At 41.2% G+C, this 24,577-nt stretch overlaps 1 protein-coding gene across 5 annotated transcripts in view; it reads left to right on the forward strand.

Annotated features, from left to right (window-relative positions):
• Positions 1 to 5,649: 5,649 nt before the first annotated feature.
• The window catches only part of CPED1 (cadherin like and PC-esterase domain containing 1), a 324,109-nt gene continuing 305,181 nt past the window's right edge, over positions 5,650 to 24,577 (forward strand). For 2 of the 5 annotated variants that reach the window (XR_008718075.1, XM_055590782.1), the window contains exon 1: positions 5,652 to 6,945. Coding sequence is in view for 3 of the 5 variants with exons in the window: in XM_055590782.1 (XP_055446757.1) it covers positions 6,697 to 6,945 (249 nt within the window). In the remaining 2 variants the exon portion in view is untranslated. Of the gene's footprint in view, positions 6,946 to 24,577 lie in introns of all 5 variants that reach the window. The other 3 variants (XM_055590781.1, XM_055590783.1, XM_055590785.1) reach the window with 3 other exon arrangements.

Here is a 24,577-nt window from a genome sequence, read left to right on the forward strand (position 1 = left end):
GTCATATGGAATATCCAGGAGATTTATATGCTCAGAAACACTGGTCCGGGGGACAATTTAAAATGATAAGCCCTTAGTCTGGAAGATGAAGTCTATCTGGACTGTTTTGTTCATCTAGGAATTTAGAGACTATAGAATGCGTCTGTTCAAACAAACATGAATCAAAGAAAAGATAGTAGGAAAATGAAGATTTTCACTCTAGTATTTTATTTCCATGTGTAAATTGAACAAATGCTGTGCCTGAGGGAAGCCTCTTCTATCCTTTAATGCAATTCCCAGATATCTGCAAACCCTGAGCTCACCATTCAGCGGCCTAGAGTGGTTTTAGCCTGTAGTGGTTTTAACCACTACAAAGGAAGAGAGAATTTTTTTCTTTTTTTAATGCACAAAAAGCCCCAAACTGAAACAAAAAGTTTCAGTGGTCTTAAGCTGAAATCCATAGATTTGTACGAAAAAGTGACTTCATATAATCATTAGGAGAGAGGAAATGGAACTGAGTTAAAAGGAAAAGGCCTGATGCTGGGAAAGACTTGAGGGCAGGAGGAGAAGGGAGTAACAGGATAAGATGGTTGGATGGCATCGTCAACTCAATGGACATGAGTTTGAGTAAATGGGGAGATAGTGAAGGACAGAGGATCCTGGAGTGCTGCAGTCCATGGGATTGCAAAGAGCTGGACACTACTTAGCTACGGAACAACAACAAAATTTTTAATGTTGACTGCATTAGAAATTGCAGAAAAATTGTAAGTCTGTTTTAGGATTTCTGTTCATAGTCCTCCAGCATATCAAGAACCAGACCTCAGCCTAATTGCAGACTGAACTTTTCAGTTTTTCATTATCATGAGCGGTAGATGGAAAGTTCTAAAGACAGGTGAAAGGATGCATGATCCTAAACCTGATATAAATTAGTGCTCTGTGTTTATGTGGCTCTGGGAGATAACACATGATCAGGTGTCTCTGCACAGACCTTAAACCAGTGCACATTTTCCTCCACAAGGACAGTGAGGGCACTAAGGCAAGAATATGACATTGCACATGGACTTTTCTGTTCAATCTTGCATTTTGCACCTCTGAAAGTAACCCCATAAACTTGACCCATGTTATTGTCCCCATGGACTGTAACCCACCAACCTACTCTATAGCGATTCTCCAGGCAAGAACGCTGGAGTAGGCTGCTATGCCCTCCTCCAGGGGATCTTCCTAACCAGGGATTGAACCCAGGTCCCCCGCATTGCAGGCAGGTTCTTAACCATCTGAGCCATTAGGAAAGCCTGTTATTGTCTTTATTCTTCCTAAAAAACAAAAAATATTTTGCTTTGTGAGTATACAACTAAAGATAGTGGTAATATAACAGTATATTCAGATAATCATAACGGGCTTCCTAGTCTGACAGTTACCATAATATCTTCATTAATAAAACATTTGGGGAAGGAACTTTCTGGATTCCTGTCTACAGATGGCTAAATAAACCCTTTAACTTAGAAATTATAGCCATCCTTGATCAGGACCAAACTCTCCAGTTTTATCCTTAGTGTGTGCATGCATGTTTTGTCGCTTCAGTCTTGTCTGACTCTTTGCAACCCGATGGGCTTTAGCCCACCAGGCTCCTCTGTCCATAGGAGTCTCCAGACAAGAATCCTGGAGTGGGCTGCCATGCCCTCCTCCAGGGGATCTCCCCAACCCAGGGATTGAACCCATGTCTCTTATGTCTCCTGAATGCCACCTGGGAAACCCTTTATCCTTAGTGGTCTCCCACTAAAACCTAAAACCTTCAGCAGTTGAAATATTTGTGACTTTTCAAGGTCAAGTTGAGAAACTGCCATTTTCCTGAAGCTTTCCTTATCACCTTTCAAAAGAGGTGAACTCCTATAAAGCAATTATCCTTCGATAAAAAGTAATTAATTAAAAAAAAAGAGGTGAACTCCTGATTATGATTCTTCATGGCACTTGACTTATCTCCACCTTAGTTGTGGCTGGGATTGTCATATGTGCACCAGCCTCTTTTCCTTTTCCTCATATTCCACCTCAGATTCAGTTAGATGAGTCCATATGAGCGGGCTCAGAGCAACAGAATGTGGGCCAAAGTATATATGCCAATTTGAAGCTTGGTCCCAAAAGACCTGTCACATAATTCTCCGTGCCTTTATCATTTTTCATCTGCCAGTATGATTCAGAGGATCTCAGTGGGTATCCAAGATTCTAGAATATGGAAAGTCACTGGGTGGAAGGACCTTTGGTACAAAATGTCTTAATAGAAACTGACACTGGAAAATGATATAAGTGCAAAATGAGCTCCTGTTATGTCAAGCCACTGAGATTTCATGGTTACTTTTTATAGAAGTTACCCTATCCTGACCAATTTGCCTTTGTGTTTATTATATTTTAGTCATTTATGGTATTTGTCATATGTTTTGTGTTTTCCACATCACCTGGAATGATGTTTTTACATAGTAAAGATTAAATATGTAGTTCACGATTTAAAAGCATCCTGTTACATTTGGAGCTTATGGGGCAAGTTCCATAGTCAGTATTAGAAGAGAGGTGGTAGGAGCTAGGAAGAGGTCAGACAAATCCTCTAGGGCGGAGGTACTGGAAAGTGAGTACCCAGGCATGGCTGACAGAAACCCCAGAATTTAACTCACAGCATCACCACTAGTATGTATAGCTGGATTTTACATCATAATAGTCAGGAGCCTTCTTGAAAGAGAAAGCCTTGCAGGAAACCAAGAGGGCCCAGAATCTGAAGATTTCCTCTTCTTATCAGGATACAACAGAGAGGAAATCCATGTCAAAAATATATCCCTATGAACACAACCTTGGAGCCTTAGATGACCTTTGAGCTTGGCAATCACTCAAGTCCATATTTTATGACTAAGCTGACACTCAAAGAGAGAAATGACTTTCCCAAAATTTCCTGATCAGATACTGGAAACTTCTCTATTAGAGATAGCTTTATTCCTCTAGTTTACAAAATAAAGCAATTTTTAAAGTAACTTTTTCAAACAACAGCTATTAAATTCAATCTCCCCGTTCACCTTCATTTCATACCCAAACCAAAATGAAACATATGTTTGATAAAAGAGTATCTTTTGTGTTAGAGAATTTTAAAGAGGAAGATTGCTGGTTCAACCTTGAATTTATAGAATTCTAAAAGACCTGCCACTCTATTGGCCCAGGTTAATGCTGCTTAAATACAGGCCCTTGAATACTGAAATGATTTAGGAGAAGAGGTACTTTATGAAATTGTATGCACAAAAACATTCACTCTGAAACACTGCCAGAATCCACAGGTTCATATACGGTTTCTGTGTATTACCCTTCTGCTGCTCTCACTGAACCAATTTACTCTCTGTCTTCACTGTTCCCTGTTCTGATGCTTCCAAACTCTAACACATGCTACTTCACCTTCCATCACAACTAGGGCATCAATACCTCCCACCTGTAGCCTCCACCTTCTACTCACTCCCATCTCATACTTGCTCTCATTTTCCCAAACCAGCATCGACCACCCAACCCCACTTCACAGAATAAAGGAAAGAGGACTAATACCAAGTGCTCATGTTTGCTTTGGAGGCTTCTCCAAGAGGCCCATTATTTGATAATTATCTGTTCATGTATCTGCCACCAAGACAGATCCTGAGCTCAGCCCCAGGATCAAAGACATAACAGCATGCATTCTTCCAACACATGTGTATAGAACTCTTATACATTCTGTCATCTAGTCACTCCAAGAACACTTCAAAGGAAGCACTAATATTATCGTCATTTCACAAAACACTTGTTTAAAACCAGTGATAAGAGGCAGTGCCATGATTCTATCCAGATTGGGCTACCTCGAATGTTGTCAATGGACTCCCTAGTCTATGTGTATCATTTTTTCCACCTCTTCTTCCTACAGTCCCACTCTTAACTATCCCTTTTCTCACTTCTGCCGATACTGTTGTATTTACTGTCTTCTCTCACTCCCTCAGACTCAGTGGTTAAAATGGAAAATTGGGTTTTTCAATCTGCCGGTATCATTTCTAAAACACGAATTTGCCATCTTCTTTTTGATTCCTGTTATTTGAAGTTTAGCTGTAAAATTAACTATGCTGTTGTCTTTCACTTCTCCCAGCTCAAAGCAATATGATTTTAGCATCTGGTTTGTGCTTTCTCTCATAGCCTGTACTCAACAATTTAATGATGCCCCAAAATAACAGTGTTCTTGCCTGGAGAATCCCAGGGACGGAGGAGCCTGGTGGGCTGCGGTCTATGGGGTCGCACAGAGTCGGACACGACTGAAGTGACTTAGCAGCAGCAGCAGCAGCAGCAAAATAACACTTCAGGTTCCTCAAACTCAGTCTTCAGACTTTTTGCCTTGATAGAAATACATGTCCATTCCTTTTCATCTAGTGAAGAACTTGGTGTCAGCTTGGATCACATCAACACAGGGACAATTCCAATTTAGAGATCTCATAACTCCTACTGTCTCTCAAATTACATTGCATGTACCAAAACTATATCTTCCAACACTGCTGTTTAGCTGTTTCCTCTTCATACTCTCTTGGCTTCTGAAAGTCGAATGCCACTTCATTTTCCTCTGTGCCTTCATTTGTCATGGGATTGAGGACTCTGAATCTATAAATCAAGCAATATTAAACACACTGGAGGGGATATATGCAAGGGTTTGAGGTAAATCTAGCTTTAGTGTGAATGCTTATTCTCTGAAGCTTTAAGGTGTTCAAGTATTGGTGGTCTCTTAAGCTAGAAGAGGAGACGCCCCAGTCTCTGGATCTATAATAGCGAGGCACCCGTAGGGGGCGCTCCGTCTCACAAAATATAAGTGACAGGAGCGTGCCTAAAGGGATGGGATCACTTGAGGGGTGTGGCCTCACAGGAGAATCTCAGCTCACAGGACCAAGTTTGGGTCAGAAACAGGTCACAAAAACCTATTTAGAGGAGCTATGGAAGAATTGTCTGCTATGAGCCTAAGCCAGTCCTGGGTATCCAGAGAGGTGAGCAACAGGCACTAGCCAGTTTGCTTTCTTGATGGCATGTCCTCAGCTGACTCTGCACAAGTAGATGGAATCTGCAGACTTGCCCTGCTAAAGGTTCCTTGTGGCACTCTGTATAGCATTAGACTGAGTTGACTTCTAGACAAAGCCCGCTGTGTACCCCTTCATGCTGAGCAAAAGTTACCAATGTCAGCTACAATCCAGTCCTTAGGGGAACCCAGTGTCAGGCAATTAAAGATTCAGTTTAGCCCAGGAGAGGAGTAATGATGTGATAGGAGTTGGGTTCAGAGCAGAAAAAAAGATCATAGATCATTTTCAGTCGAATCAGTGCATAAAACAGACTTTCACATGCTGAAGTCCAGACAGTACCCGTGACCCTCTTATACCCATAGCAGTGACCGCAGTTCCCTCAAGTGAAGATCCTCTCAACTCACGCACCGAGTCTGTTTACACTTCGCCTCGACCTTTGTCATCAGTTGATGAAAGCCTACTTGTTTTTCCAGTGCTGGATTAGGGAAAAGAAATTACATAAGGGGACAGACATCAAATATATATTTAAAATTCTGCAGCTCTGGGTGATCAGCCACATTTCAGGGGAAAATGAGCAATGTTGCTTCCAGTCTGGGGAAGCCAGGCGTCTCAGATGCGGGGCTCATAGAGCGCTCCGGCCGCCCCCCAACCCTCCCACCCCTGCCCGGGACCCGGGAGCCCGGGCCTTAGCCCCGCCTTCTCGCCGGCCGGGGGCTGGCTCCCCGCGGGCCGGGCTCCCCGCTCCTCCGGCTCCGGGATCCTAGCCTCGAGCGCGGCCGGCGCGCCCGTGCGGGTCTGTGTGTCTGCGCGCGCGTGTGTCCGTGGGTGGGAGATGAATTGGAATCATACGACTGAGTGTTTCCTTCCGAGTGGTTTTGATCAGCCATCCATTAGGGGATCGTGGAAACTTTTTTTTTTTTTCTGACTAAAAGGATGAAAACTGAGTAAGTACAGAGAACTTTGAACTTGAAACGGAATGAAACAAATACAAGCCAAACCCTGCGGATGATAACCATGTCCATTCAGACCATGTATTCCCTTTTTCTGTCAAAAGCCTCGAAGGCTTAGAGCAAAGTGGCAATTTAAAACGGAATGAAGGGAAAGAAACAGTTAAGAAACATGAAAGACTGAAAGCGGGACTGCTTTAAAACCGGAGGAAAAATGAGGAACTGTTAAGGCGAGTTGGCTTGCGTCCAGCTGTGCAACAGGCACTTTGGTTTAAACCTATTGCGTTCTCCGGGGCTGTTTTTAGCCTCCAGATTTACTTTGGTGTTGTTTCTCTTTTCCTGTGAAGCTTTTACTGTGAGTTTAAGGATGTTGTGAAAAATAAGACATTACCAGAAGCAACAGTTTGGCAGCCTGGGGTACGCTCGGGTTATTAGTTACAACTATTATTATTTTGATGTCTTTTTTTTTTTTTTTTTTAAAGCCAGGCCGGCCACTTTTTACTGTCCTCCATGGAAGGGCTCTTACTAACCGCCTCAGGCGTTTGGGATCTATGATTCTTTGGCAGGACGCTTCGGAAAGTTTTTTTAAGTGGAGATGGCGCTATCTTGATGTGATTTAAAGTTGTGGAAAAAGAAGACAGTTTGGTCTTTTTCATGCTGACAAAAAATAGCTGCTATGACTTTTCCGGCAACGTGGACAGGGGCCAAGTGAAGCTAAACTGGTCATGATCTGTCGTCTAATGTTCCTCTGTCGTCGGCGATTTTGCTCCCGGCCCTTCTTGGTGGGCTTGGTGGTGGCAATCTGTCTCTTCTACCAGACTCTGACACTCTGGGGGACAAAGAAGCTTTCAGCTGCTGGCCCCGGGGCTGCCCCAAACACACCCACCAAAACCCAAGCAAGCAGATGCACCAAAGAATTCTTCCTGGACAAGCAGTGCTTCCTTCTTTCTGACATTGCACAGGAAATTGGAAAGGTAAGGCTGGACATAAGCTTAGCCTTGACATTTTCAGCAAAGATAGCAGTCTGCTTCTCTCTGTTCCTTCTGTAAGACTAAAATTAACTTCCATGAGGTCTGAAAAGGATCCAGAGTATACACAGTCCAGAGAGTGACCTTCTGACAGTGAAACACATGCTAGCTTCAGCTTCTTTTTTTACTTCCGGAGAGTCCTGGTCATTATATTATCTCTCAGAATTTCACTTCATTTTGGCTAAATGAAATAGACCATTTGGAGGGGATGGGGGTGATGTGAATTCTTTTTAAAAATTGGGGTTCTAAGAGATCTGAAGATTTACAGTTTGGGAACATAAATCAAAGATTCATAAAACTTGGCAAAGATTGACTGTCTCTTTTCTCAAGGTAGTCTGTATGAATGGCCGGACCAGTGTAGACTCCAAGTTACTCCGAAATTAAATTTTCTAATTGGTTATGTCTATTTATCATTGCTGAGCACATTTCTATAGCAATATAATAGTGTAATAGGTTTCTTCAAAAGAATCGACACAGTGCATTTTATTGCTTATAAAATTAGGAAAATACAGATTATTTTATATTTAGACTATCCTAATTAACTTTACTAATCTTACTTTGTTAAGTGTTGGATAAAATACAAGGCACAAGGAAATACACAGAGTTTTTCTTTTACTATACCACTGTTTGTGCCTGTTAGTAAAATGAAAACAAACCAGCGTAAAACAGAAAAACAGGCACAAATATTCATGATAACAAAATCACTGATTTCTATGGCACAGCAGGTAGTGTAGTAAGATAATTTAGGAATCTGTAAGCAATAGCTTACATGTGTAGAGCTAGGTAGATTCTATGATCATGGTTATTGTTTGGAGCAGAATTTCTTGTCAAATATCAACTTATTGCTACCATCATTGCTAACACCATACCATCTTGATTTAAAAACTTTCACACTAAAAAGACTTTTGAAAATTAAAAAGAGAAAATGTTGTTGACAAAAAATTAAAAAAAAAAACCTTTCACATATTTCATTTCAGACGTATAATCCTTTAGGGTTGGTAATGTAGGTATGATGACACTCAAGGCAGTTTAGGCAAGTATTATGACATGGTACATTCATCTAGTCCCTATTGCAGTGCTGATTCTCTAAATAAAAGTAAATTCAAAGCTCTAATAACAGTTTGTGAAACCACAGCTGAAAGAACTAAATGAAATGCAAGATAATATGAGATTTGAACAAAGAAAATTTGAAAACGTTTGAGTGACTTTATTAGCAGTGTCAAGAAATATCTTGACCAAGATATATGACCAAAAAAGCAAATAATAAAACTAGGAACACATCTAGATGAAACTTCAATGGCAAGTGTGAATCAAATATTAAATTCTCTAAAGTAATTGAGGAATTTGTGTTTTTTGTTAATTTATATCAACATTAACATAACCCTTATTTGTGTTTTTAACACATCAAATTCATGATGGGTATAAACTTTGACTTTGAAAGTCACTTCTTGTTTGTTTCCAATGAGTATAATTTCTTTAAAAATATTTGAGATGGTTTTGCTCTCTAAGTGCTTAAATTTTTTGCTAAGAATTTGGATAAAAAGTTTTTTACTCATTAATTTGCAGCCTTTCTTTCTCACTACTTGACTTTACAATGGACTCCTGCTGTTGCCTGTAACTTAGGCATATGTTAACTGTTATTTGTAGGCTGTCACAGAAAATTCCATTTTAGCTTTGGACCTTCTGCCACTTATAAACCATCTGAAACTTATTGGCTGCTGGCGTAAAACATTCACTCTAGAATGTTCTTCACTAAAAATGCCTAACACATGATGCTTTTTTTTCCACAGTTCTAAATATTTTAACTATAAGCAAGATTCTGAAATCACAGTTACAGTTCAGAAGCTCAATCGATATGAAAACTGAATTTCCAAACATTCGCTGTGCACCTCTATTTTCAACTTTACTTGGGCCAACCATTGGTTTAGAGCCAGAAAGTGTCATGTGGAGGTTAGTTAAATATAAATGAGTTCTCCTTGCAATATATGTTCCAGAAAAGAATCACATAATAATCCCTTTTTGAAGATTAAATATTCTATCAGATAGCTAAAATGAAGAAAGAAATGTCTTTGGAGTCTATACATAGATCCTTCTCAAAAACAGCTACTTAAGAAGCTCATTAAAAAGATAACTGATGAAACGCTAGCTACCTAGATTTTCCCGCAAGACCTAAAATATAGCTTTTTAGGCATTATTTAGAAGAAGCATTGTTTCTAGCTATAAGTTTTGGGGTTTGTTATATTATTGTCAAACCAAAATATTCATGTTACTAGGGCTTTCTCTTACTTGACTCCATCCATCTTTAGGTGATTATTAAAGTTAGCTAAAACATCTGGCTTTTACCTAAGGTTCACAGATTCCAGAAAGTATTTGGAGGCATAAGATGTCTGCCAAACCCAAGCATTTTATGCAAAGAATTGTGTGTACATGTATGTGTGGTTGTCTATGTGGGGGAAACTACAATCCTCTTCAGATATTCAGACCGAAAGAAATACTAGGAAATAAGAAATGCTTAAGAAGCAGAACATTTAAACTTTAAAGTACATTTAAACTGCCCCTTCCGGAAGTGTAAGTTGGGTCTGAGTTTATAAATCTGAAAAAGGAAAAAAAAAAATCTGCAAGAATCCACTTGAGAACATTTGTAAAAAGTGTTTCAGTGAATGCTGTAGTGTCTACAGGCATAAACAGTGTAAAACCAAAGTATACTCACAGAGTACTTCTCGAATCATAGTTTTCATACTTTCATGAATAAGCAATAAGTATTTCCCAGTCGATTTGGTTGTAGTTGTTTCTCAGAGAGAAACTTTTGTGCTTTATCTGCCAAGTAATAGAAGGTTCTGCAGTAGCAAATATTTAAAGGTGAGTGACTGTGCTCTTTACACCTTTCTAACTGGGATCTGGTTCAATGTCTAAAACTGTTTTCGGTACAGATTGAGATCATGGTATAGAGAATATGCCAACTTTCCATAGTGAGGAAATGCTCTTCTGGCCAAATTTTAATTCTTTTTTCCATTTGAGCTTCCAAAGAGCCTTGCTAAGCAGATGTATTTGTGTCATTTCTTCTGGGTTTTCTCTCAACATTCATTGCTTGTGCTGTTTCTCAAAATTATTTCAATGTAATGTACAAACTGAAGACAGTTTCAGTTATCTTCACTGAAATAGGTCACTCAATGGATTTCTTTATTTTCCTGGAATCTAATACTTCAGTATCTCATAACATAGGGACCACATTAAGTTATAAACAGACACAATGGAAGAAAATCTCCTTGGTATCTGCTCCTTTAATGGAAACTTAGCTGTTTCAGGAATATATTTGTACTCACCATAGCCATGTGTTTCTGATTATCTCTTGTTGATTCTACACAAGGAGACTGACTATTTCTCTGTCGCTTGACTCTTCATTCTCCATTTCTTCTTTATTCTTTCTGTAGCGACTGTTCCCTACAACTACTGTCCCAGTGTCCCACCATAAACCAATGTAAATGAATGTTTTCACTGTAAATACTTTTTTGTTTAATCTGCTTGTGTTCCTCATAATACATAATATATCTAACATCTGAAAATTTCTAAAAATTTCTTGTATAGCCCAGAAACAGAGCCCATGGCAAACACTTAGATGCTAACATTTTGTAGGTTGGTACAATCCCAGGGATATGAGAGAAGGGGAAATAAAGGAAGAAGGAGAGCAAACACAAGTGGGTGAATTATTGGGAGATTTCCAGAGAGGCCATTTTAAACTATTACATCCCAGAACAGGCATGGGGGGGAAAGGGCAGGAAGGACAAGCAATTCATCTGTCTCTCCAGTTTTCTTTCTTCTGTCTTTCATTTATTAGAATTGGTCCCATGCTACTTCTAAGTAGTGTTGCCTTGACTCTCTGGGCGGCCATGGGTTGGGGGGGGGGTGGTCAGGGCTTCACTGACTGCAGTGCCACCAGGGAAAAATTGGAGTGGTCCCCTCCCTTTCAATCTGTACTGTGCATAGGAGTTTCTAGGTCTGTGATGACCATGGGGGTGAAGTGTCCCATAGCTTTATGATCACAACAATGGCATGCGAAATGGCCACTGGAAGAGTACATGAGACAGGGTGATCTAGTGTCTGATCCAATATTTGTGCTAATTTTGCTTTTTGAAATCGACACAGAATTTCTAAATATGCACCCACTCTTGGGAAATGACATCACTTTCTTTAAATGAGATGTTTGTAACTATTTCACAAAGAACTCTCCTCTCCCACTGGGGGTGGGGAAAAATAAACCTTTCTTTAGCTTTTCTCCTTCTCATCCCTTTCATTCATTCATTCACTTATTCATTCATTTATTTTATTATTCATTTAGTAAATATTTGTTGGGCAGTTTATTTGTGCCAGACACTGCCAGGTACTGGTGATACAGAATTATTGAGTTGATCAATAAGTTCATTTGGGTCTTCCCATAAGATGTAATGGAAAAACCCAAATGAACTTTTAGCCAACCCAATATAAGGCACTGTAAGATAGACAAGTAAATAAATAGAATGTCAGGAAACCCATAACTTTAAGACAATATTTTGAAAGATGAGAGGAAACTATAAAGGGTAGAGAAAGAAAAGAGAAAACACTGCCTGTGCAAAGAAGAAATTAGCCTCTGTGTGTGTGTGTGTGTGTGTGTGTGTGTGTGTGTGTAATGTGTTAAGGGAAGCAGAGCAAGAAGGCAAATTGATGAGGTAGAGAGTTCAGCAGGGTCTAGATGTCTAGATGTTGGAAATGAGGGTATGATACATAATCTAGATTCTCTCCTGAAGGTAACAGGGAACCCCCAAAGAATGAAAAGCAAAATGTGGCATGATTAGATTTATGTTTAGACAGACTACTCCAGAATGCACACTGCAGAATAGACTGGAGGGGACTGAACTGAAGGCAGGCAGACCAATTGGGACGCTGCCTCAGAGATGACAGTCATGCAATTGCAAGCCAAGGCATCCCAAAGATTGCCAACAAACCACCAGATGCTTGGAAGAGGCCAGAAAGGATTCCTCTGCATGTTTTAAAGAGGGTGGGGCATGGTGCTGCTAATACCTAGGTTTCTTATTTCTAGCCTCCAGAATTGTGAGACAATACCAGCTGGATGGCATCACTGACTCGATGGACATGAGTTTGGGTGAACTCCAGGAGATGGTGATGGACAGGGAGGCCTGGCGTGCTGCGATTCTTGGGGTCGCAAAGAGTCGGACACGACTGAGCGACTGAACTGACTGACTGACTGAACTGACCGTTCTTTTGCTTTAAGCCACTCAGCGTGTAGTACTTTGAAAAGGCAGTCCCGGAAAACTAATAAAATGGGGGAGGCGGAATGGGTTCAGCCCATGAGCTCTCAAGTTGAATCAGTAGCACTGATTACTTTGCTCCCTTGGGAACATTTCTTGATCTCTTCAGTATTTTGTTTCCTACCCTGAAAATGCATATATTATCACCCATCTTACAAGGCTAACATGAGGCTTAAATGAGAGAAAACATGTGAAGCGCTTGAGGTATCTGGCAAGTAGGAAGTACTCGGTTAGTGTTAACTATCAGAATAATTATTATTGAATCTTCTTAAGGATTTACCCATCTCTGTAGTTTCTATAGGAGAAGGCAATGGCACCCCACTCCAGTACTCTTGCCTGGAGAATTCCATGGACAGGGGAGCCTGGTAGGCTACAGTCCATGGGGTCGCTAAGAGTTGGACACGACTGAGCGACTTCACTTTCACTTTTCACTTTCATGCATTGGAGAAGGAAATGGCAACCCACTCCAGTGTTCTTGCCTGGAGAATCCGAGGGAGGAGCCTGTTGGGCTGCCGTTCTCTGGGGTCGCACAGAGTCGGACATGACTGAAGTGACTTAGCAGCAGCAACAGCAGCAGCAGTAGTTTCTATAGACCCTAACATTTGGCCTTCCCAAAGTAGGTGAGCAGTTATTGCTGCAATGAATATGAGTACTTGGGTAAGGAGAGTCTGAGAGGAAAGCCTTGCTGAGTTTCTCTCCCTGTTCTCCAGCCTCTCAGCTATTGCCTTTTCACAGTAGAATGAGCCTTCAGAATCAAGAGGAAACCTAGGGAGGCTGATACGTCACTCAGAGTCAGGCCTGCTTATCTCTAAGCAAGGTCTGCAGTTTGAGCTGAATTTTTTTTTTTTTTAAGTTTACGAGGCTAGCATTAACCACATGTTAGAGCTGAGGATGTGGAGAGATGAGTTGGGTGTAGAGTAGGGGAAAGCAGTTAAGATTTTTACCCTGAATAAATATGTATTTGTTTACTGTCTGTCTCCCTCCATAGAATATAAGTTCCTTAAGAGCAAGGGCTTTATTTGACCGGTTTATTGCTACATCCTAGGTGCCAAAACAGTATCTGACATGTAATGTGCACTGAATAAATATGTAGTCAATGAATGAATAAATAAATGAATCATGAGTTGGAGGGTCAGAGACAGTCCTCATTAAAGCAGAGGCCAGGAAATGAGAGGAACTCCTCCTCTTTCTTTTTTCCTTTGCTGAACTCTCAGGTCCTCTACTCCATCTTTTTCCTGTACCAGTATCTCTTGAAGTCCTTTCTGTACATTTCTTGAACTTTCTCCTGGTGTGATGATCTTGCCATTTTGCTAATTGAATTTCTTCATCAGTTATCACCTGTCTCTCTTGTTCTTTTCAGCTCATTTATCTCTTTGGGATTCTTCTCCTGTAAATAAACATCCTCGAGTATCTCAGTCGGTCTGACTCTTTGTGATCCCATGGCCTGCAGCATGCCAGACTTCTCTGTTCATTACCAACTCCCAGAGCTTGCTCAAACTCATGTCCATCACGTTGGTGATGCCATATCCAACCATCTCATCCTCTGTTGTCCCCTTCTCCTCCTGCCTTCTATCTTTCCCAGCATCAGGGGCTTTCCAATGAGTCAGTTCTTCGCATCAGGTCGCCAAAGTATTGGAGTTTCAGCTTCAGCATCAGTCCTTCCAATAAATATTCAGGACTGATTTCCTTTAGGATTGACTGGTTTGATCTCCTTGCAGTCCAAGGGACCCTCAAGAGTCTTCTCCAAGACCACGGTTCAAAAGCATCAAAAGTATCTATCGTAAGTTAAAAAAAGAAATGTTAGCAACCTGTATGCTTGCTAACTATACCCAACCCTCTTCACTTCTCTGTCACCATCATTTCACCTCTTTGTCTCAAGCAATTTCCATTTTTTAACAGATTGATTTTTTCCAAAATTGAGCTTTTTCTTTTACATGTTTTTATATTTTAAATAGATTTAGATGTAAATATTCTAAAATCGTGCTGATGGCATCTAAATAGAGAGGTCTATGTATTGGAGGCTCTCGGGAGATGTTGTCAGCATACTAATAGGTATGTGGTTTTCCTAGAATTGTTGGGCTACTGATGAGCATTTAATGTTTGTGGATTTCTCTGAGATAGTTGATTAGAGCTATGTCAAATTTTTACAATGAAATTTAAAAAATTGTTCATACTGAGAGGATTTTATGCAATTGTGAATTTTGTTTATGTTAGACAAACTTTATTGAAGTCTTGATGAAGCTTATATTTAAGCAAGTTTGTTAAATTTCATTTGAATCAAGGAATTAGTCAGTTTATAGGTGTCATTCTCTCTTGTTTTTTCACAATAGCAGCAATAGCCTCTGCCTCTTTCTCCCTGTAAGCAATTCTGTTTCTTGTTCCAATGGAATTGGAAACTCACATAAACATAAACCCTCTGTAATGGAAACCTCTGCGATACACTGACATTATAAAAAGTGATCAACTTTGAGTCTGTGGCCTTTGGGGTGAAAGGAATGTTTTGGTTTTATTTTTCCCTTTGGTTTCCTTTGGTTATTTTTTCTAGGGAGCCATTCTCACCAAAAGAATGAGCTCATGTTCTAAAATAGAAATTATGTTCTGTAACAAAAACTATACCAAAGTTGGCAATCTGCAAGGTAAAAGTCCTCTGTCAACTTCTGTACTTTAGAGAGATGGGTTCAACAAGCAAAACAAAATATCATGGTTATCTGACACAGGGTTAAAAAAGGAACATAATGATAAAAGATGTATTGAGATTTTGTTATAGATAAGGATATTAATGAAAAAAAAATTGTTGAACTTTCAATTAAATTCACTAACAGAGGCTATGGGTAGTTAAGAGATGAACCAAAGTAATAATTAAAAGAGCACATAGACTTGAGGGTACAGAATGGACCCTATCAGTGTGCTCTGAAATAAAACTCCATTTGATTTTGCTAATCCTTACTTGAGGACTCTGAATAGGAACCCCCACCAGTCTGTTTATACTGCCACCCAGTCAGAAGACCTCTCTAAGGGGGAGACTCGGAGACTCTGAATATTCCTGGGGAGAACAGGCCTGACTGTCCTCAGCAAGGCTGCTAACCCCATACCTGTTTACTATGTTAAATAAGCAGTCTATTAGAGCATCAGGATGTTGTGGAACGAGCATGGGCTTTCCTCCACATTGGTTCAAATTCCAGCTGTGTCATTTACTAGCTATCACACACAGACACATTTTACCTAGATTTTATTTTTTTATTTTTTTTTTAAATTTTATTTTATTTTTAAACTTTACATAACTGTATTAGTTTTGCCAAATATCAAAATGAATCTGCCACAGGTATACATGTGTTCCCCATCCTGAACCCTCCTCCCTCCTCCCTCCCCATTCCATCCCTCTGGGTCGTCCCAGTGCACCAGCCCCAAGCATCCAGTATCATGCATCGAACCTGGACTGGCAACTTGTTTCATACATGATATTTTACATGTTTCAATGCCATTCTCCCAAATCTTCCCACCCTCTCCCTCTCTCACAGAGTCCATAAGACTGTTCTATACATCAGTGTCTTTTTTGCTGTCTCGTACACAGGGTTATTACCTAGATTTTAAACTCTCAATGTTGTCATTGGGAAAATGAGGCTAACTAAACCTTACTGGTGAAAACTGAATACGTGTTTGAAAACAGCAAGCATGGTGGCTAATCAGAGTTGGCATTCGTTAAACATTGGTGTTCTTCCTGCCCCCATAAGAAGCTGTGTTTAAGCTCTGACCTCAAAAATAAGCACTTTAAATTGATTTGTTTCATATATAGTATGTATTTTTGATCCTCACCCTATGTTCTTTCTCCGTTATATCTGCTTAGGCAAATGTTTAAAGCAGCATGTCATATGCTAACTGTCTGTCACTTTTCTCTTTTGACCCTCTCAGTGCAGTCAAATGCAGACACATTCCACTGGTTTTCCAGGGTTCTGCACAATACTGCCTTCTTCTCCCACTCAAGAAAGTGTTTGCTTGCAAACAGTGGGAATGCAGCTCATGTCCCCTGGTTTACAAAGTGTAAATTATTTATAAATTTTGGCATTTTAATTCTTTTTATAACCAATTTCTTAGAACATACTTCACACCTGATCTCGACAAAAAGAAACTCTTATCTGCTGCCCAAGTGTATGATGACTATGACTAAGACAAGGATCTGGGGAAGAACAGCACTTCAGGCTGGGAGATTCAGGCAAGGAAAAAAGCCTGATGACAATCTAGGGGAAGAAAGGAGAATTTATTTGAATAGTAATATTGCTCCAGGATCCTGGTGTTTCTTGTTTGTTTTGACATAAGAAAAAGTAGATGGTTTGGGGCTGGTAGTGCAGATTTCTGGAAACCTCCTGAACAACTGTTAAAGGTCTGTGTATCTGAGGCAAATCGTGCTGTACCCCCTCCTCTCCCCCCACCGTCTCCAGGAGAAAGACGACACACGGAGATGGGAACCCAGTGCGAGCATCCTCAGTGGCTAACTTATGACTCTGCGGGCCCGGACTGTAGCCCACCAGGTGCCTCTGTCCATGGGATTTCCCAGGCAAGAATACTCAAGTGGGTTGCCATTTATTCCTACAGGGGATCTTCCCGACCCAGAGTTTAAAGCGGGGTCTCCTGCATTGACAGGCAGATTCTTGACCACTGAGCCACCAGGGAAGCCCAGGGACCCAGTACCTATGCTGAAAAGTTAAGTAACCTTGGATAACTGACTTTTGGGGGTTTCATTTTCCTGGACTGTGGCTTGCAGATGGAAATGCCTGTTACACAGATGTTACCTGATCAAATTAGGCAGAATGCTTTGGAAAACACTGAGATTATAAAAGGCAGGGGAATAAACATTATCATGTTTGTTAAACGATAAACTGAAGCATGGGGCTTCCTCAATGGCTCAGCGGTAAAGAATCTGCCTGCAGTGCAGGAAATGGAGACTCCAGTTCGATCCCTGGGTCAGGAAGATTCCCTGGGGGCAGGCATGACAACCCACTCCAGTATTCTTGCCTGGAGAATCCCATGGACAGAGGAGCCTAGCAGGCTACACAGCCCATGGTGTCGCAAAGAGTCAGACACGACTGAAGTGGTTAAGCAGGCATGCATGCAAACTGAAGCATACTGAAAAATTTAGAGTCTGAGCAAAACTTGATTCCATCTGGGCAGTGCCAAACCGGAAGTGGTTAGGAGCACTTGGAGGGCAAGAATCCAGGGAGAAACTACTACAGAGAAAATGTAGAAGCAGAGCAAGGACGTTGTAGATTGGCTGTAGCTTAAAACCTTCTTTGCTGCTTGTGACTGGTTGTCCTTAAGTGTCAGTTTCAAAACCTCCACTTTGATCTGCTCATATAGACCGCCGCAGCATTAGAGTCACCTCCGTCTCATGGTCTCATTGTTCAATTAATTTAACATATCCCAAAGTATAACGTCATGAAAATATTTTCATTGCATTTGGCGCGTCTTGAGGGAAAAGAATGCACGTATATGCAACATAACTGTGAATACCAGAAATAGTCCTTTTTTCCATTAAAAAGTTATAGGTATTGTGTGCTTTACAAATATCAGGTTATACAGTTATGTTTCAGAATGACACTAGAAGTCTAGAATTGCGCTGTTGTAATTGGCGACTCAGACAGTAAAGAATCTGCCTGCAATGCCGGAGACCTGGGTTGGATACATGGAAGATCCCTTGGAGGAAGTCATGGCAACCCACTCCAGTATTCTTGCCTGGAGACTCCCCATGGACAGAGGAGCCTGGTGGACTATAGTCCATGGGGTTGCAAAGAGTTGGATTGAGTAACTAAGCACAACTGAGTTTCACTGTTTCTTTAACAAGCAATAGGAAGTATACCGGTATTCCAATAGTTTCAGTCCTAAGTCTGGTTCTTCCCTGGTGGAAAATCTAGCATTAATTTAGCCAAACTGCACAGATGCTTCAGGCAAAATGGAACAGGAAATTAACTTTTCTATAGCACTGCAGGACTTGCCTGACCTTTGCAAAGTATCAGCCAGAAAGTTGACTTTCATATTAAGCAGTAAACCTTCCCTACTGGCCACACCCAGAGGGCAGAAGAGATTTCAAATGGGCTTTTTCCCTCACTCTTCCCTTTATTATTAACTATTTTTTTCTGAGTAAATAATGACAATTAATAACATGTCTGATACTTCCTACACATACGCTAAACCTATTTCTCATGTATTTTAATGCTGCATAAGCTATTTTAAGAGCAGATAGATTTGAAACAGTTAATTTTCTTTTTCAAGGAAGCATAAATACAGGGAAAAGGAGGTCAGCTGATTTCTTTTAAAGAAACAGTAGTTAACATAATACTATGTCTGCTTTAAACACACTTGTTTGCTGTAGAGCAGAGACAATGTATTTGTCTATATATCCTGTTGGGTATATATATATATCCTGTCAGAAATATAAACCTCAGGAAGCTAGAATTGTCTCCTGCATTCACTATAAAATAACACTTTTAAAAGGAAGCCCTTTTCTGTGACATAAATGGGAGGATGTCTTATCATCCAGTGATGTGCACATGATCTTAAGCACAATTCTTAGCAAAACCCAGAACAAAGGAACCAAGTGCTTATAATGCAGCCATTCCCCGTGAAGTCCAGCATTTACACAAAACCTTCCAATAAATTACTGGCAGTTGGATCAGGGCAGGGATTGAGTTTACACAATGCCTGGCACATAACACGTGGAATGAGTAGATGAATGGGAACTTGTATAATTGATGCTGTTGTGTCCAGTATAGAACTTCCTGTGGTGGCCAGCAGTGCTTAAATTCTTCTTTCGTACTTTCAATTGGATTCTTAAACACTGATCTCCCCTGGTTCATCCAGGTTCTTCTCCACTTATAAGACATCCTTCCCTCTTGCTTTTCTAAGAAAACCAAAGTAATCTGTCCTGCTTTCTTCTTCAGGCCTAACCTATGTGACCATCTGCTGGACCCTTTAAGAATAAACTGGACTTCTAGCAAGGGAGGTTACTTTTTTAGCTAGTCACAGGGGGGGAAAAAAAAGCCAAACGCTCTTCTATAGCACAATTCATCCCTCACGGAAAGGATTATAGAGTTTAGGGTGTTGAAAATTTGATAACAATATTAGATGATGTCTTATTCCTTCCTCTAGGGATAGTGCTTATGTTGTGGTATTACTGGATATTGTCATTTCCTGCCAGTTTTTGATTTTTAAAGCAAAAAAGTTGGCCATGAACTACTTAAACATTCTAGAATGAGTGTGTAATTTGGAGAGTCCTAAGATTTTGAGAAATATTATTAACCTCAGATATGCAGATGACATCACCCTTATGGCAGAAAGTGAAGAGGAACTAAAAAGCCTCTTGATGAAAGTGAAAGTGGAGAGTGAAAAAGCTGGCTTAAAACTCAACATTCAGAAACTAAGATCATGGCATCCGGTCCCATCACTTCATGGCAAATAGATGGGGAAACAGTGGAAACAGTGTCAGACTTTATTTTTCTGGGCTCCAAAATCACTGCAGATGGTGACTGCAGCCATGAAATTCAAAGACGCTTGCTCCTTGGAAGGAAAGTTATGACCAACCTAGATAGCATATTCAAAAGCAGAGACATTACTTTGCCAACAAAGGTCCATCTAGTCAAGGCTATGGCTTTTCCTGTGGTCACGTATGGATGTGAGAGTTGGACTGTGAAGAAGGCTGAGCACTGTAGAATTGATGCTTTTGAACTGTGGTGTTGGAGAAGACTCTTGAGAGTCCCTTGGACTGCAAGGAGATCCAACCAGTCCATTCTGAAGGAGATCAGCACTGGGATTTCTTTGGAAGGAATGATGCTAAAGCTGAAACTCCAGTACTTTGGCCACCTCATGCGAAGAGTTGACTCATTGGAAAAGACTCTGATGCTGGGAGGGATTGGGGGCAGGAGGAGAAGGGGACGACAGAGGATGAGATGGCTGGATGGCATCACTGACTTGATGGACGTGAATCTGAGTGAACTCCGGGTGTTGGTGATGGACAGGGAGGCCTGGCGTGCTGCGATTCACGGGGTCGCAAAGAGTTGGACGTAACTGAGCTACTGAACTGAACTGAACTAAAGATTTTGAGAGGAATATGTGAACCTGTGTTTCAAGGCAGTGGTGTGATAGTTTAGCATCTGGCAGTGTGGGGAGGAACAAGGCAGACTGGATGAAAGCTTCTAGAAGGGAAGCTTGGGGAGGAGGGTTCTCAAGGCTCAGTCAGGCTGGGAAAGGTGCTACTCAGAATAGTTCCCGAGGTTGTATACTGGTACTGGCCAGTGAGCTGAAGGGACAAGATGAGGAGGCCATAGAGAGTGAATAGCCACAATGGTGCTCAGAGTGAGCACAAATACAGAATGAGTGCCAAGGCATAAATGTGTACTTAAGGAGACTTGGCTTCCCCTGTGGCTCAGATAGTAAAGAATTTCCCTGCAGTGCCGGAGACCCAAGTTTGTTCCCTGGGTCGGGAAGATCTCTTGGAGAAGGAAATGGCTATATACTCCAGTATTTTTGCCTGGAAAATTCTATGGACAGAGGAGCCTGGTGGGCTACAGTCCAGGGGGTCACAAAGAGTTGGACATGACTGAGCGACCAACACTTTCACTTTAAGGAGACTTGGTCTACACATTTGGTGTAAGGTGGGATATTTGCTTTATGCAGACTTTGGTGTCTGGATATTTAACATCCGTTCCCCCATTCCTTTTAATACTTTGGCCCCTGCGTGGGTAGGGTGATGCAAGTTCCTCTGGATTTGTGAGATGTGTGCCTGTATACTGTAGCCGTTCATTCCCCCAGGAACTGGAGCCTGCCTTTGCTGCTCTGGAGCTGCAGGGTCACCTGCATGGGATGCACTGGCTTTCCATCCTTAACTGTCTGTGCCATTCATGGGGAGCCTGGATTTCTGGAGAGAATCCAAATAAACTGTTGGTACTTGGATGTGAGTGCTGAGAAGAGAAGAAAGGAGTCAGGGATGCTGTCTGCATGGATTAACAATAGTAAACTCTTGAAGTGACCTGAAGACCCTCTCCTGGGGGCATGAATGTGGCAACTGGATGGGCACTGGATGGACGTCTTAATCCCCATCTCAGTGCCTGAATTCTATGCTTGCATCCAACAGGTGCTTTATTTAGGCTGGATTCTCAGTCCAGGGGAGGGTGTGTTTGCTATGGTGTTGGAAGAGATTCTTAGCTGGCCACCACAAGTTTTTTTCATGATGGCCTCATGCAGAGGCCTGGACTCTGTGTGTGTGCAGTGGTGCCGTGCAGAGAGGACTGACTGCAGGGCTGAGAGGAGGGTCAGTGTCATTAACGGGGCAGGGTGGGCAGTGGGAGAATGTGCAGCAAGGCTGATAGTAGGGAGGCTACAGAGAGCAGAGTTGAAATGGAGAATGCAAGTGAGGGGTTCAGGAAGTTAATAGGTGAGTCCCAGGGAAGGTTCTAAGACCAAGCTATGGTTACATTTTCTAAGCCCCAAAGAGAAAATGTAATGTGATAAGGGGCTTTTTATATCCTGGTTGTGAATTTATTTATGGAACACTGTAATAAGGTATAAAATTAAATCATATTTAGTTGTGCAATGAAAATACTGTCTTTTATCTAACACTCAAATCTAAAAAGTGTATCCATTGTATAGATAGTATCAGTGTCCATGTGTTATTTTCATGATATGTTTGCTCTGACACTGGTTTTTGTCAGAGAATAGTAGAAATGCTGATCCAGTGATTATTTTTAAATACTTTAATGCCCTAATATATAAACACAACTTTTATCACAATTCTGTACTTGTGATAGAACCCTTATGAAATTATATGATTTAAACTTTTAAGGTTTTAATTTTGTTAAATTAATTAAACAGGCCATTAGATTGAGGCAGCTCTGAGGCTATGTGGCCTCTGTAGGCAAACCAAAATCTAAGCTTCTGAATGGCTCAGGATTTCTAAATCAAGATGCCAAAGACAACCAGCCACAAGCAGCCAACTAGGCTTTAGGCTGGCTCAGTGATAAAAGAATCTGCCTGCCATGCAGGACAGGCAGGAGACACGGATTTGATCCGTGGGTTGGGAAGATCCCCTGGAGGAGGAAATGGCAACCCACTCCAGTATTCTTGCCTGGGAAATTCTGTGGACAGAGGAGCCTGGCAGGCTACAGTCTATGGGGCTGCAAAAGAATCATATACAACTTATCAACTAAATAACAGTTAGGCTACAGCCCATGAGTAATTTCCTTTCTCTTCTTCCACACTTTCTCTGTATAAGTCTTCCCTCAGCTCCAGTTAATGGAGTGCTCTTAATCACTTCAGCTTTGGTGCTGTCCAATTGGGTTTTTGCCCAAATAAACTCTTAAAATTTTAAATATGCCTCAGTTAAATATTTTTTAACAATGTAAAATATTTTAATTTGTCAAGATCACTTTTATGTGATCACTTTTTTTTTTGGCTGCACTCATTGGCATGCAGGATTTTAGTTCCTAGGCCAGGGATTGAACTCTCACCGCCTGAAGTATAAGCAGGGGTAAGGGCAAGCAGTGTACGTCTTATCTGCTGGACCTCCAGGGAAGTCCCAGTGTGATCACCTTTGAAGAGACATTTAAATACAGTTTATATTTATGAGGGGATGTATATATCCTAAAGCTTTTGTTTCACTGAGTCTCCTTTGATCCTGACAACAGTGAGAAAAGTAGGGTGGAAGGTTTACTTGCAGATGAGGAAAGGGAAGTACATCTATCTAGTGGAGCTTAAGTGGTGTCAGGAGATAATGAATGGGGTTGCTAGGCGTGGAGACCAGGGGAGTAGAGCAGAGACTCAGCATTCAGAAGTCCTTGAGGGAGTTGCTGGCAAAGCCTCTAGCTTAGAGTCAGAGTCTCTGGCATCTATCCATGAAACTCTTTGGTAGATTGTATGATGCTTAGGTATTGATATTGTTGTAATGACCCCAGTGTACTTTCCTTTCTGTTATGTTGCCTTTGTATGGACTTCCTATTTTAAGACTGAACTGCTGAATTAACTCCTTGTTTTGGCATGAGGGGACAGAGACTTGCTATTATTTTAACATTTTTTGAAAGAACAAGGTCTCTCCTTGTCCTCTGCTTGGTATTTTATAATTGGGAATTGTCAATTTTGTATTTTCTTCATTACGAATGTCCTTTAACTACTGCTGACACTGTGATAAGATTCAGGGGGCGGGGGAGCTGTTGCTCTAAGACCAGCATACATGAGCAGGGCTTGAGGACGGAAAGCAAATAACGTCTTCCTCCTCTGAAGCTCTGTGTCATAAAGTATCGAATTAATAGAAGACTGAAAACGGGAAAGGATTGTAGATAAAGAGGAAAGCAGAGGAAGGAGAAGAGGCAAAAGAGGGACACAGAGTGGTTTTTAATTTGATCCAAAATAGACAGTGAAATCAGTTTCGCCCAAAGAAAAAGCAATCTACATTTGCTTCTGTTCTCATTGAAAGCTGTCTCATTCTTTAAGATATCCTGAAGGAAGCTATCATGACCACCATCTCCCAGCTAGTCCTGTGTTTTTGTAATCTCAGCTGGGTTTTGTTATGTCTGGAAAGTTACAGCAAATAGTAAACCGATGGCCCACAGCTGTGCATCGTGGGTGGCTTCTCAAGGGAAAGAGTCTTGAATTCCATGGAGGAACAGCCTCCATGTAACAGGGAAGAACAGTCAGACCCTGTTCTTCCCTGTTACATCTGGAGGAGGCTGAAAAAGACTCTTAATGTGACTTTCAAAACAGCTAGAAAAGAGGAACACAAATTTTGGAGGAGCAGAGAGGGAATCTAAGTTCCTCCTTGATGGTTGAAATGGATGAGCGTTGCAGTGAGGCTGAGCTCGGCAGCCAGCAACTATGGGATGTGTGAAGTAAGAAATTACAGCAGCAAATTCCAGACAGGGACTGGAGGAGAAGTCCCTGTTCTGTGTTCTTGGTTTGTTTTTAATCTCTCCCTAATCTCCAAGATTCCTGCTCTGTGTGTGGGTTAACCTGGGGAAGGAAGGAGCAGCACACAGCTGAAGCTGTGTGTGCCCAGCGTGACTTTTTGTTGGCTGGAGTTTGAAGAGCTGAGAAGCAGCCTTTTTTTTTCTTTTTTCCTATTCTGTAGGTTGCTCTCCTCTGGCTGGTCTTCTCCTTCCTCTGGCTGCGCAAGCTGTATACTGCTCACCCTTCTTAGAAAGGCTCAGCATGGTTCTGAGTTAGGAAGGAGAAGGGCATTAGACAGAGAAGATGAGACATTCTCAGGGTTTACCATCAGGTTTCCCAGGTGGCTCAGT

Source organism: Bubalus kerabau, chromosome 8 (genome assembly GCF_029407905.1).
Source record: "Bubalus kerabau isolate K-KA32 ecotype Philippines breed swamp buffalo chromosome 8, PCC_UOA_SB_1v2, whole genome shotgun sequence".
In the NCBI taxonomy this organism is placed as follows: Eukaryota; Metazoa; Chordata; class Mammalia; order Artiodactyla; family Bovidae; genus Bubalus; species Bubalus kerabau.